We start from the raw sequence: 15089 nt of genomic DNA on the forward strand, positions 1-15089 counted from the left end.
TCACATCGGAGATATGAGATGGAGTCCTGTGGAGTTTGCATTTCTTATGAATATGTAAACATACAGTTGAATGTGTGTGTGTGTGTGTGTGTGTGTGTGTGTGTGTGTGTGGGTGTGTGTCTGTGTGTGTGTGTGGGTGTGTGTGTGTGTGTGTGTGTGTGTGTGTGTGTGTGTGTGTGTGTGTGTGTGTGTGTGTGGCTTTGTATGTGGACAAAACACCACGCAGCCCATGGTAAAAAGAGAATGCAGGTATAAGAACAATAACAGGGTCTGCTTTTATACGGACATTCACACTTAAAATTAAGTAATAATTTTAAAAGTATGCGGTGATGCTAACTTGCATTTCCAATGCACATTAGGCAACAAATTATGATAACTTGAAAATAAAGATGCAGGAGCACTCAGGTGGGAGCTTTGTAATATGTTGCACATCAAACTATTATAAAACTCATCAGTGCTACAAAAACTAATGCCTGTAAATTAAATGTTTGAAAAATGATTTAGCATTTCAACAAAATGTCAAAGTGCCTGGCCTAATAATTTGACTTTTTAATTTGTTCGTATCTAATTGAGCACACTATGTATTAGGTAATGCCACGTGTAAAGTGTTTGCTCATCATGTATATCTCCTCATACTTTCCACCAACATGATCACCACTGGCTGAAGCTCTCTGGTTTGTGCCAGCAGTGCCATCTCCTGCTGAGCTAAGCACAGAGCATATTAGCAGCCTGTCATGCTACTGCTGAGCGGATTACACTTCATATTTACTGTACATGACATGCAAGGCCCGAGAGAGACAGACAGCCAGACAGGCAGGCAGACAGACAGACAGATGGCTTTTATACTAAGGTGCAACACATTATTCTCATTATTATGGACTTAAAATACTGGAGCTCTGTCTCCAGTGTGCAGCCTCATCTGCGTTTATTTGGGACTATTGTCAGTGATGATGCACGTGAGACAAATTCAGCCTCTCGCACAAGCAATAACATGTTCACGCCACAACTGTCATTGTGCAGGAAAACCATGTTAATTATGCACTTCCGGTGCGTGTGCACGTAGGTTTTTTTTTTTATCTAACGCGACCACAACATCTGCAAGAAAAGCCACCGTTTATATGAGAAAGCAAGAAAATGGGTTAAAAAAATCTGTTTGAGCTCAGTGTGCTCGAGACGCCTGCAGCACCCAGAAGTGAACAGCAGGCGACCCGGAAGGTTTGAAGTCCGCCCGAGAGAGCGAGCAGAAAGAAGAGTCTAATCCTTTATAAAATATTCCTTCCCTCGCTGGTTCAGGTATGTTGGCCGCTCGATGCACATTATCTGCCTCTTTTCTTTGCTCTATTCTGTCTCGCACGAGCTCTACTCGCGTCGCTGCGTCACCGTTTCTGTTTCAAGTCATGCAAAAGTTGCATTTAAAAAAAGGAGCATTTGTAGCGCAGAGATATTCAAAAAGACTGATTTCTTTTCTTCTGTCGTGGGGAAGAAGAAGAAGGGAAAAAAAGAGGCTTTCACTCCCGCGCCAGTATTCACATCGACATTGGGTTTATGGCTCAGCAGCTGCAGAGAATACAGCGGAGGGCATGATGATTGTTGGAGGAAGTGTCAGGCTTTTTTTTTTTTTTGTCTTCCTCCTCGAGCCGGGCTATTCAAACCTGAATCAAAGTAAACAATCATTCGTACGCTTAATGCAAATACGCCACATCCCCGAAGCATCGCACGAGCGTTGTACGCCACCGGGAGAATTATCTCCTTATAATATTCGGATCTGCAGAATATGGCGTCCAGTGCTTATAAAAATAAGACAGGGCTGCCATTTTTGTTTTCCTTTTGTCTGAAATTTTTTAATAAACTGTCTGAGAATGTGGGAGAGGCGGCGGACGGAGCGAGGCGCTGCGGAGGATCGTTTCTCTCCGGAGGAGATGCTCCTCGTCTCAAGCTGCTCAGCGTCTGACATTTAAACATTATATTACGTTTATTTTAGCTTTTTTTTTTTTAACAGAGGGATAAATCAGCACGGCAAAAAAAAGGGCCAAAAAGTTAACCCTAACTTTAGTTTCAGAGATGGACTTGTATTTCTCTCTAGAGGTGAGCCAACAGCAGGCCAGTGGTTCGTTATCGTGTTTTATTTCACTGAAGCTGGAATATACTTTTCTGTCTGCAAAGAAGTGCAACCTGCACGTCATTTATGTAACACTTAACCGACCATCTGTAGCATTATTATAGCACCCACATGTCAGAGAGCACAGCTGGAGGTTCCTCTACTTATGAAAGATAGTTATTGCTGAACTAACAGCATGTAGCCTCAGTGGGTCTGATATCACTTAAGTATCACTTTCTAATATACGCTATGAGGATTTATTAGTTTTAGCAAAGAATTGCATTATTAATAAGTGATTTACTCATGCTTTATAGATCAGTTATATGTAATTAATACAATATTTTGAGTTGCATCTTACAATATTTCAAGTTAGGTATTCATGCAGCTAAACCTGTTGGCATTCATTAATAAATGATTATAGATTTTGCACTTTATAAGAGGCCATCATGTCTCCAGTTATAAATGTCAATATGTCATTAATCAAGGGGTTTTAAGCCATCAGGTCTGCAATTGTTACTGTTACTATTCCACCTTCTTAAATGGGATGTGTCAAATATTATAATAAACAGAAGATTGTTTGGTTTTAGACTGGTCCAACAAAAAAATACATTTGAATACATCACCTTGTGACTTTGAAAATTATATTGACCATCTTTTACTAGCTGCCAAAACAAAATAACCTCTTTATTATTACATTAATCTGCAGATCAATCAACATTACTACTAACTGTTATCTGCAGCCCTTCTTGAATGTATTTAGTTATTTTACAATATGTTAAGCTCCTCTCTAATGTGCCTGCATCCAAAATACTGGAAGAAAGCATCCCCGTCTTTTCCCTCCGTGCTGGAACAACTTCAAACCCTGTCACATGAAGGCATACATATTTAAGACGTATAGAAACTCAGCTGCATTCATGCAACAATCTAAACTATTCTGGCAATAGTGGCACAAGTAGTACTAAAGTTCACAAACATGCAGTCGAGACCTGTCTGTGGTTGATTGAATTCTTCTTTTTAGAAAGTGACATAAAGGTGTCCAGCAGCCGTCGAACGCCTGAGCCGGCTCCCTTGAGGCAGAAAACCTCCAGGAAGTGAAACTGATCCCCGCTGGCATCATTAGAGAAATATTTTGTGGGGTTTACTTTACGCTCGTACCCCTGAACGTATCGTTTTTGTTTCTCTTGGCTCACGGAGATGGGATGTGTTATGCCTCTGCTAAGCCAAACAGACTTAGGAATGATGAAGAGTGCCAAAGCACGCAATGCAAAATGTTCTAAAAAAGAAACTTCATACAGGGTTGAGAAGAGCAGCTATAGAAAGAAAGATCAAAACTTCAGCAGCAAGCCCCTCTCTCTACTGGCCAAAAATTTTTTTTTTCTGTCCATCTGGCCTAACACGGTGCGGAAAAAAGCTTTGTGTATAGATTGTCATTTTAAATACATCATGCTCTAAACATGCCATAACAATAAATAAATAAATACAAATAATTCCTGCATCACTTACAAATCAATGTGGTTTCTGTGCAGCATCCTCATTTGAATTATTCCATGTTCCGTTACTGACCTCTTAGCTTTTGACTACGTCATTCGGGTCTCGCTGTACTCTGAGGTGAGACATGTTTCCCATCAGACTCCTAACCTGTCGGGGCCCCGCGTGTCGAGGTGGAGACCGACAGAAACAGATTAGGATCTGAGCCACAACGCTTTGAAAGTTTCTGTTTTCTCTGATAACTCTTCTTGGACAGTTCCCTAACTAGCAGTTGTAATCATGTGAGAGCCTATCTCTCAGGCAGCATGCCCATCTCAAAGTGTTGTGGTCGGTAATCCGAAGAAAAGGGCTGAATCACTCACTTAAACGTCCTCCTTTGACAACAGAAACATCCTCTCTGAGGAAGCACTGTGTAGAGCACTTTTGAGAAAGGAGGAGAACTAATACACGATGACTTAGAAAATACACCATCACAAGACTGGGATAAGTTATCTCAAATTAAAGCGTCAAACAGTCAGCTGCTGCTTGGGTGGAGAGGTCCCGTCACAAGTTTTAACCACTAAATTTGTACGCTAACAATAGATCTTCACATTTAGTTCTCTAATCAAGGCGGCAGTTTTTAGGAATATCTTACAAGAGTTGTTCCCAACCTGGAATAAAAACAATAAAACTGAGGTGCCGCAAGATGAGTCAGTGTCCTCTAATCTTTGCCTTTTTTATGTGTAAATTACAATCCTGAAAATTAGGGGTGGGGGGGGGGGGGGGGGGGGGAATCACTCACCTATTCAACCAGTGATGACGAGTCCCTATTATACAATGCTGCGTTTAAGAAGTGCAAACCAAAAAGGTTGAGAAGCAGCGTCTTACCAGTCAGTCTGACCACAATTATGTACTCATTACACTGATGGACGGAGAAGCTGCCCTTTCCTTGTTTATGATCCTTGTGTATGTATTTCAGGATGGCTGAACCTCGCTTTAACAACCCCTATTTTTGGCCTCCACCTCCGACCATGCCCGGCCAGGTGAGTGACTGATATTCACACTCCTTCATGCACACGCCAGTAAAGATCATTGTAGTGTAAATTTTGTGTGTAAATGTTCGCTGTTGTTATTTTTTCTAACAATGTCTTTATTGATTTTAATAGCAACCTTACACAGATATATATATATATATATATATATATATATATATATATATATATATATATATATGTATATATATATATATATATATATATATATATATATATATGTATGTGTGTGTGTGTGTGTGTGTGTGTGTGTATTTGAACTGTGTGATACTCATAGTATATCCACAGGTGGTTCATATGGGCTAAGTCTGTCTTCTCTATGTAATATATGAATGGACCCCTGATGTTGTGAAAGAGTTACTGATAGTATTTTTTTTTTTTCTAAGGGAATAGTCATAGATAATTCAGAAATCCATTTACCCCGGCCTACCGACCTTTTTCCATAATAGACTAATAACTCTTTCGGCCAATAACAGACCTATTTCTAAAAAATATTTTTCTCCTTCTAATGTTGTGAAAAGCTGGATATAAGCCTTGGATGAAAATCTTTGGGTCTAGAGGTATTTGTGTTGATAAAATGTTGTTGATACACTGGAAAAGTCCTTTTTGTACTTGATACATATATCAGCACTATTGTATTTATTGAGCTTTTCCGGGGTTATATACATTTGCATCAGCCAATTATACTGCAGTAATTGAATGCGCGTGTTACTTGTTTGTGATTTTGTTTTGTTACTAGCTTCTCCCAAATCTCGATGGTGATGTCCTCGCTCCTAGCCTCTAGCCTCAATACATTTAAACAATCTGTCACAGAATAATAATACAAAATCTTCTTACTTTTTTAAAATTAAAATAAATGGGAAAAAAGTCCTGTGAAAAACTTGACAAAATCTATTTTGATCTCCAAAAATCCCTCAAATTCCATACAAACATTTCCTCATTTTAAGAGGTCAGAAGACCAAAAGGTTAGGAACCACTCTTTAATATGGTGTGTAATCTGAAAGATGTTTTGAATGCAATGTCATGTTCAGCCTCTAGAGGGAACCCTCACCTCATAAAGTGACACTGACTGAACTGATGACTGTTCTCTTGTCACAAATGTTGTTTCCTGGCTGTCAGCTGGATAACCTAGTCTTGATCAATAAAATCAAGGAGCAGCTGATGGCAGAGAAGATCCGACCACAGCATCTGCCCGCTGCCTCCGCCCCGTCCCAACAGCCCTTACTGGCTCCCCCGATCCAGACGGATGGTGGCCAGCATGTGATGTCCAAAGCTCACCAGATGCCGGTTCTCCACAGCCACAGTCCGTCTCAGCCTGATATCGCCCTGCACGCCCGACCCGCCTCCAGCTCAGTCACAGGTACTCCTCACCTGCCTCCCTGTCTTCACTTTTTAGGAGGAAGTATTCAGATCCTTTACTTAAGTAAAGGTACTAATACCACACTGTTAAAATGCTCCACTACAGCTCAAAGTTCTGCATTAAAAAAATCTTGCCGAAGTAAAAGTAAGCAAGTATTATCAGCAGAATGTACTTAAGGTATCAAAAGTAAAAGTAATCATTGTGCGGTAAAATGGGATATTACTATTATATATGTTTTTGTTATTATTACTGCTGCATTAAAGTCTGTAGTATTTTTCTGCTTTACATGTTTTAATTCCTTTATTTACAGTTGGGTAGTTTAGTCAGAGTCAGTCAGACCACATTTGCAAGAACAATATTTGCCTCTGAGATGTTGTGGAGTAGAGGTATATTTTACTTGCTGACCAAGAACCACAATGCATCCGGCCCATGACCGCTGCTGCTTTTATTTTTTTTATACAAGCGGAAATCATGGCAAAAATCTACTCAATCATGCGCGAAAGCTTGATGTGTCTTAATGTTGGGAAAAATTGTGGTTATTATGTTGTTGTACAGTGCATGTACTGTCTTGTGATTGTGTTTATATACTACAGATATTATTTGAATGTCAGTCAGGGACTACAGACGTAAGTTACCGTATAACTTACTCGAATACAGCTAAGAAGCTGTGCACTGTGCACTGTCAAATAAATAAATTAAAACAAGGAAGTAACGCCAACAATACAAAACAAAGGATAAGACTGATTGTTGTATGCATTAGCTAAATTAAATGGATGTGTCTTTATATCAGCTGTAAATTGTTGTCTTTAAGACACTGAAGTTGATCAGGATGATGAAAGATGGGTTTTGTAAATGTGAACTTTCCTGCATATTTTTTTCCAGGTCGTATTCTGGGGGATGTAAACTTGAATCTGGACGATAAGGCCGCTATAAAAGCCAGAGGATTATGGGAAGACTGGCATCTGCGTCAACTTATAGACCATCCCTCCAGGACGAACCACGTCTCAGGTAGCCACAGTTCGTCCAGTTGGTACTTCCTGTTGCTGTAGAAACAAGGAAGCCAGGGTTGTTGTCCTGCTCAGGTCTGCAGTTTGTGGTTTTCATTCATCATTAGCTCTGGAAATAGTGCTGGTAAATTGTGACTTCTCTGTGTTGTACGTATATGTAGCAGGTAGACTAAAAATGAATGACTTTAACATGAAGTCACTTTACAGGAGAGTGATATTACTATCGCCTTACTTAATCAGAATCAGAAACCGTTTATTTGCCAGGAATGTTTACACAAACGAGGAATTTTTCTAGGCGGATATCTCTCTTAGTTAGCTGCTGTTTATCCATGTTGCTACACTTTGCATGACTGGCTCTCCTCACCTTTACATTCGACAGGTGTGGCGCTGGCATCCAGAACCGGCAACCTCAACCCTTCAGAGATCATCACCCCCACCACACCCACCTTGAGCTGCCACAGCCGGCTGGGTGGAGCCCCCACACCTCACCTCATCTCAGGTTTAGCCTGCGTCCACGGCATGGAGCACGGGAAAAACAACGGGGGCCTCGTGGGACTCCTCGGCCCTCCTCCAAAGGAGGAACGAGGGCGAAAGCGGATCAAAGCAGAGAATGGGTCGTCTCTTTTGGTGGTGCCCTACCCGATCCTAGCTTCAGGCAATGACCAGTCCTGTGTCACCATGACTGGCAAACCAGGAAAAACATACAGGTAGGAAAGGATTTTTTCTAAAGATATGTGCATCTGACTCATGGCTCACAGTTGTTTTCATAATTAGCAGTCCAGTAGATACAGCAGGTTTCAAATCTCCCTTTAGTCTAGGGGTGCCCAATACGTCGATCGCGATCGACGGGTCGATCGCAGAGGTAGTGCGAGTAGATCGCATGCCATTAAAAAAAAAAAAAAAACTTTATCGACAAACCCAGCTCCCAGTGTGCAAATTAATGTCAATCACCACGGACGCTGCGCCTGTAATGGCCGGCCGCTTGAATGGATTTATTACCAAGTGCAGGGAAGACGATGTTTTCCCCGACTTCCTTAATTACCACTGCATAATACACCAACAAGCATTATGCGCTACAATGCTAAACAGGAAAGAGATCATGGATGTGGCAACGAAGATCGAACGGAGATTGCCTTTTCAAAGACAGCTGTGCTGTGCGCAGCTGGAGAAGGCCATAAAGGAGTTTCTCCATGTTGTTAAACATGCAGAATACAACCAACTAAATGACGATCATGGCTGCTAGACTTGGCATTTTTAACCGATCTGTTGGATGACCTTAATTTAGAGCTGCAAGGGAAAGACAAAACCGTGGTTGATATGATCAGCTCAGTTAATGCTTTCAAATGGAAAATGCAACATCTGTCCTCAAAGCTGCAGCGCCATGGTTTGGGGAACATCCAAAACCTGGCGTCAGAGCTGGAGACGCAACGGAAGGCGTGTGCGCAGCTTGACAGAGCAGCTTGACAAGTGTCTGTCAGAATTTATTTATGAGTCAGCCTTTTCCCACATGAAAAATATTAAGTCCAACACCGTTCCGCCATGACTGATGACCATTTGGTCTGCCTGAGGCTGGCTACCAGCAGCTACAGCTACTTCAGTGAAGTCATCAGAGTAAAATGTAATGACCAAAAATGTACAGAATTGTATCGTGTCATTTAGGGTTCATGCAGTTATGCAAGGTACGCCAATATTGTAAATATAAAGTATGCTCGGTATATTTATACATTAATAATGCTATATATATAGAGAGAGAGAGAGGGAGAGAGGGAGAAAGAGATATTTAGCATTATTAATGTAGGTAGATCTTTTTGACTTGGTCATTTTAAAAGTAGCTTGCGAGCCCAAAAAGTGTGGGTACTCCTGCTTTAGTCCTAAAAAGGAGGAAATATAGTGATTATTGATTATTTGTACAATATCGGGGAAAAAAGGAATACAATTTCAAATGAATGTCCATCAGATCTGAGAATTGTCTTGGCTCACCAGAACATAAAAGCCGCCCCAAAACTGGTAAAATACAACAAGTCGGGTCACAGAACACAGTACACAAGTGAACAATGTACCTAAAATAATATTAATACATACAATTAAATACTGTGAGAAAAACAAAAATCTGATTTCTGATACCTCCATGAGGAAATAAGGGATGAGAACTGTCAGCATGTTGATAGCCTCTCTTTAAATGTCACTCAGCATCAACTCGGGGTTGATATTTACCAATCACAGACTCTGGTGAGGGACTCTTACCATTTGGATCCCTATGTTCACTTCCAGTCACAGCAGGCAGCTGTGCTCAATGAAAAAGATCTAAAAAGCTACTGTATGGCACACTGCACACACAGTAGACCACCTCATCAGTTCCAAACAGCAGACAGACTCAAAACATAATGGAGCAGTTGGCAGCTTCAGAGACAGATATTTCCCTATGGGGCTGGAAGAGACCAAAAACCAAGCTAAAAAAAAACGGCAATTATTGGACTTACAATATCGCCAGTTGGACACAAACAGACTCCAAATGAATGATATTGTTGCTCCGTATTGGCTGGATGTGTAAATAAGCAACTGTTTGCTAACAAGTTTGATATATTAACATAAACGGTGATGATATGTTAATGTGATGTTTTACAGCTTGTTTCTGCTGGCCAAACAAAACCTTTATTGCAAGTTTAAGTAAAGATACATGCATGAAAAGTAAAAGTACTCACTGTGCTATACAGTACATTGTATTGCAGTATTATGCAGTAGCTTATTATGAGCTGATCATGTGTTTTTTGTATATTAAATATTTAGCTGCAGTGTAAATAGTAACTATAGATGTTTTGTAAATGTAAGAATGCAAGAAATCTGCAGTTCAACAGTATACAATATATATATATATATATATATATATATATATATATATATATATATATATATATATATATATATATATATATGCTTGAGTCTCTGTGCGTGTCCTTGACGTGTGTCCTCTATCTGTGTCTCCGTGGCCTCGATACAGGTGTAAAATGTGTCCGCTGACCTTCTTCTCCAAGTCAGACATGCAGATCCACTCCAAAACGCACACGGACCCAAAGGCTCACAAGTGTCCTCACTGCACTAAGTCCTTTGCGAACGCATCGTACCTGGCCCAGCACCTACGCATACACCTGGGCATTAAGCCTTACCGCTGCTCCTACTGCGAGAAGTGTTTTCGCCAACTCTCACATCTGCAGCAACACACCAGGTCTGATCTCATCTCAGCATGTCCGTGACAATTTCTTGTGTTTTATGTTTTTGCTATTATGAGCATAAATGTATTCTGTTGTGCAGCATCAATCCTGCTTGAATAACTTTCTTTATAATCTTAGCAGAAGTTATTATGTTCTGTTTCCTAATGAGCAGAATCATAGTTAGCTGTGGTGGAATATTATTGTAGGCTCAGATCAACTTAAGAGAGCCTTGGATTTTGTCCCTTGCATCACTTACATTGGAAGAGCATTAGGGATTCATCTCATCATGGCCAGTATGAACAATATACATTATTACAGAAAGAAAAACCTGTTTCTACTTTGGCAATGTGGGCAACTCTGCCGTTTTATGACAAATCGTCAGTAGACTAAAATGGCTGAGATCTTTGAAATTATTGTGTCACACATTTCAACTAAAAGTGAGAAAATCTTGAACTTGATGGGATTTATTTTTATTTTGGTGAACTGACCCTTTTTAAAATAGTGTTAACTTGTAGTAGGAACTTATTAAGGAACTTATTTAAAAATAGTTTATTCTAATGTTTGCATCCTTTTTTCTCTTTTAGAATCCACACAGGCGATCGGCCGTACAAATGCCTCCACCCAGGATGTGAAAAAGCGTTCACTCAGCTATCTAATCTGCAGGTAAACATTAACTACTTTCCTCTGCCCCCTATTTCACCCCACACCTTAACCTGTGAGGCAAGTTAAAAATTTATTAATTTCCATTATTTCTCTCCCCTGCTGAAGTCTCACCAAAGGCAGCACAACAAAGACAAACCCTTCAAGTGCTCCAACTGTTACCGTGCCTATTCAGACTCTGCCTCGCTGCAGATCCATATGTCTGCACATGCCATCAAAAATGCCAAGGCCTACTGCTGCAGCATGTGCGGCAGGGCGTACACGTCGGTGAGTTAGAAATCCAAGTTAAAAAATAATGTTTATCTGAATTGACTGCAGCAGCAGCGATGTCAAAAAGTGTTGTCTTTGTTTTTGTTTTTCAGGAGACATACCTTGTAAAACACATGTCCAAACACACAATGGTGGAACATGTGGTGTCCCATCACTCCCCCCAGCACAGGACACAGTCTCCCAGTATCCCTATACGGATCTCCCTCATCTGAGCTCCTCCCCCGTTTCTTGCCCTCCCATCAGAAACATTTCCTGTGATATCTGCGCTCCTCTGATGGACTTTGAACCCATTAACGGGTTGCAAAAATGTGCCAGATTGTATACGTATCTTGTGAAGAGGTGCTCTTTCAATGAGTGTATCCTCCTTTTCCTTTCTTGCTGACCAGATAGTATTATCGGGGACATCCAAAGATGACTTCTCAGCACTTTCAGGCCGGGAATTGACAGGCCTAAAAATGTCTTTTTCTATGTGACTACACAGGGGGAAAAAAGAGTATTGCTCCAGGCAGCTACAGTACATGGAAAATCTTTTTGAATCTTTTTGTGTAATAACAAGATTGCGTTGTCTTTTTTTATATGGTCCATTACTTTCTTTACTCGAGTATTTGCAAAGGAAAATATATTTGCATCAGAAAGAGTCTTCAGTTAGCTGAGTGGCCAAGTGAGCAGGAAGGAGAATGCTAATATAATGCGTATTCATGTATATCTTGCCACTTGTTATGTCAGTGTTTGCAATGTTTCACCAATCACATGACCATAACATTTTCATAATAGTATTTTTTACCCTGGCGCCAACATCGCCATGACATGTGACTCATAATTAGACGAATAGATATATTTTCTTTTACATTTTTTTTGTAATGTCATAAAATATTCTCACAGCAGTCCTCAGGTTTCTTCTGTTCAAGTTGAATCGGTGCTGTAGGTCTCCTAAAATACAAGAACTGTTAAAAAAAAAAAGTGTAATACAAATTGAAACAAAAGAATCCCGCAAACCAAGCAAAAAACTGAATTGAAATTTTAATTCATGAGATGAATGTGAGGGCTTCTGTTGAAATTCTTCTGAATTGAAAACAGTTTTTTGTAACAGCCAAAAAAACTAAAAATATGATAATTTATATGCATTTAATGTGCCAGATTCACCACAATGTGAATGATTACTGTGTTAATATTAAATTGAATCATGCACTCAATCCTTTTTTGTCTACTTTAAGTGAGCAAATGAATAAATGCAGAGGCAAGACTGAAATGTTACACCACACAGACAGATGTGTTACTTTCCTGGAAAACAATAATGAGGTCCATCTTTTTGGTTTTCAGCCATAATTTGCAGCTGAAGCATCACAGTTCTCTAAATACTAATTTTGCCATTGTTTTATGAATGAAGATGTTGAAATTTTATATGCATTTAAGCCTTAATTTGTTACAACTCCACGCTGTTGTTTTATCACTTTACATTTGCCTTTATTTCATAGCATGATATATACTGTAAATAAACTATATTAACTGTCAACCTGTTTTATAATAAATAACTATAATTACAAGTAATGTTGAAACGCTTTATGTTTTCTTTGATTGTAACGTGATTGTACTGCAAAACCAGTTAAACAATAGAAGATAAATAATGCTCACCGTCTTAATGCTGAAGAATAAAATGCCTCATCAGACCCTTTCTGTAGTGCCACAGGTGTTGGGTTACTCTTTTCAATCAAACACAAAAGTGTAACGTTACACAGAAGGATGTGGTGTAAGAATGTGATTCAAATATGTACTAGGCACAACTCTTGTGTTTCATACTAATCATTGACACAGAAAAGGATCATGTGTCACTTGGTTTTGGGAAACAACAATGATGGCTAAGTACCATTTAAAAAGGGAGGGAGTGTCTGTGCTAAGTGATAAGAAACAAACTGCAGCTGATAAGAAGGTGTGGAAACCATGACTGGTTCAGATTCAGTTTGATGACAGTGTATAAAGTGTGGAGCCCCTAAGTGGCATTATGGAATAAAAGGTGACTTAAAAAAATTGCATCTCTTGGAAAAGTTACACAAAACAGAAATGGGCGAGCATTTAGCAGTTTCAGGAGTTGGTAGAGAAAGAACTAAAAGCGAGTGAATAGTGAAATACTCTTCATGAATGTATCTAGGTACATTTACAAGATACTTATACTGTACTTTTTTTCCTCAATATGGTATTTCACACTTGTAACCGATACTCTGTCACATTTATTTCACAGTGTTCATTGTTTGTTACTTTGTTATGCATTAAGCATTGTTAAGGATGAACAAAAGTAGCACTGTTAAAATACGAGTAAGTCAAATAATTAATTATCTGAATCTTATTCAACGATTTGTTCCACTTTTATCATTTTCCTAAATGTGTTTTTTTTCTTACTTTCAAACAATCATTTCCATTAGCTGCCATGTGATATGAAAGTCAATAGCAGACTCCTACAACTTCAGCAGTGTGTTCCAGCACAGTAATGTGATTGTTCTGAGGCAACATAGTGCAGCCTTCTAAACTCAATCTGCACTCTAACTGCATTACTATGGAAAGCAATCACTAATTATTACCAATGCTTATTGTCTGCTAATTGATGTTTATACAATCCAAGAAAAAAAGCAGGAATATAATATATACGTTATATGTTTAGTCCAGTGTTTCCCAATCGGGCCCTTCAAAGGGGTCACAATATGGATTAAAGCAGTATGAAAGCAGAACAAACTAAGTGCTGATACACAGATAAATTTGTGATTTTTATTTTTATTTATAATGTTGGATGATTTTTCATTTTTGGGCCACAGGCAGTTATGTCAAATTAAACCATGTCAGAAGCTTAAAGAGGGGAGTCTCATTGGTGAAACTGCGGACAACTCGTAAAATCTGTTCTTGAGCAAACCCCGAAACAACCCTTGCAATCGCGATCCAGGAATGTGCACATCTGCATGCTGGCGCATGCCCAGTGTATCAACAACAGGGGCAGGACTTGTTCATTGGCAGGTTCAGAGATGATATCAGAAAAGATCACCGGGGCTTAAAAAAAGATAAACTCACATAATTAAAGTATAGTGTCCAACCAATGCCACTCCTTCTCACACAACGGAAATACATCATCCATGTTGCAATATTTGTTCAGTGTGTTAAATTCTAACCATAAAAGACACACAATGGGCGTGTTTAGGCTGTGGGTGTGGAAAATCAGGATCGTGTGTCTGGGAAGGGTCGTGTACGAGCAAAGAAACGGAACCGTCCATGCGCGCAGTTTATGAATGTGTCCGTCCTCCTGCGCTCACAGATTTCATGTCGTGCCTCGACACAGTTTGGCATCTCAGGTGTGTTGACATTCAATTATCCTCTGGGTTTGAAATGTAAGGGGGTTGTTTTAAACTGGATTACCTTATTTAATTTATAAATCTGATCGTTTTCCGTTTATCTTGTTACGATACATCGTTCTCCTTTCTATCATTCACAAGGGCATTTTGGACACTGCGTAAACTTCGCAATAGAACGGTGCGCTGTCGGTGGTCACTTTGACGCGACCACTGGTTTGTACTTGTGGAGCGGTCGGTCTCCACCTCTGCAGGGAGGCTAAAGCACCCGTCCCCGACCTTTTTGGGGCAACGGACCGGTTTCGTGTCAGACAATATTTTCACCAAGATGTTGGGGATGAATATGACTAAATACAATGACATGACATGATACGAAAACAAATATAAAGTGCAAAAAGTACAACTCACCATTACACACATATTAACCAGATAATTGGCGCGTGAGAATCACCTGAAGCAGTAACCCCGTTATTTAAGGAGGCACACGTTGATGTGTCCTTGCTTGGCCAAGACACTTAACCTCACATTGCTCCCGTCGCTGTGACTACATTGTATGAATGTGTGTGGATGAATGAATGCATGTCAGCACCTTAGCCACTGCCCGGTGTGAATGGGTGAATGTCGAGTAGTGTGAAAG

At 39.8% G+C, this 15089-nt stretch overlaps 1 protein-coding gene across 1 annotated transcript; it reads left to right on the forward strand.

Annotated features, from left to right (window-relative positions):
- Positions 1 to 1545: 1545 nt before the first annotated feature.
- On the forward strand, positions 1546 to 11335 carry znf362a (zinc finger protein 362a; the record flags this gene model as incomplete). The annotated part of the gene is given in 10 exon segments (XM_079218476.1): positions 1546 to 1578; positions 1580 to 1662; positions 4545 to 4608; positions 5737 to 5977; positions 6860 to 6985; positions 7364 to 7691; positions 9983 to 10207; positions 10778 to 10856; positions 10962 to 11120; positions 11216 to 11335. Coding segments are annotated over 10 exon segments (1458 nt in total).
- Between the last annotated feature and the right edge of the window lie 3754 nt (positions 11336 to 15089).

This window comes from Taurulus bubalis, assembly GCF_910589615.1.
Source record: "Taurulus bubalis genome assembly, chromosome: 5".
Taxonomy (NCBI): Eukaryota; Metazoa; Chordata; class Actinopteri; order Perciformes; family Cottidae; genus Taurulus; species Taurulus bubalis.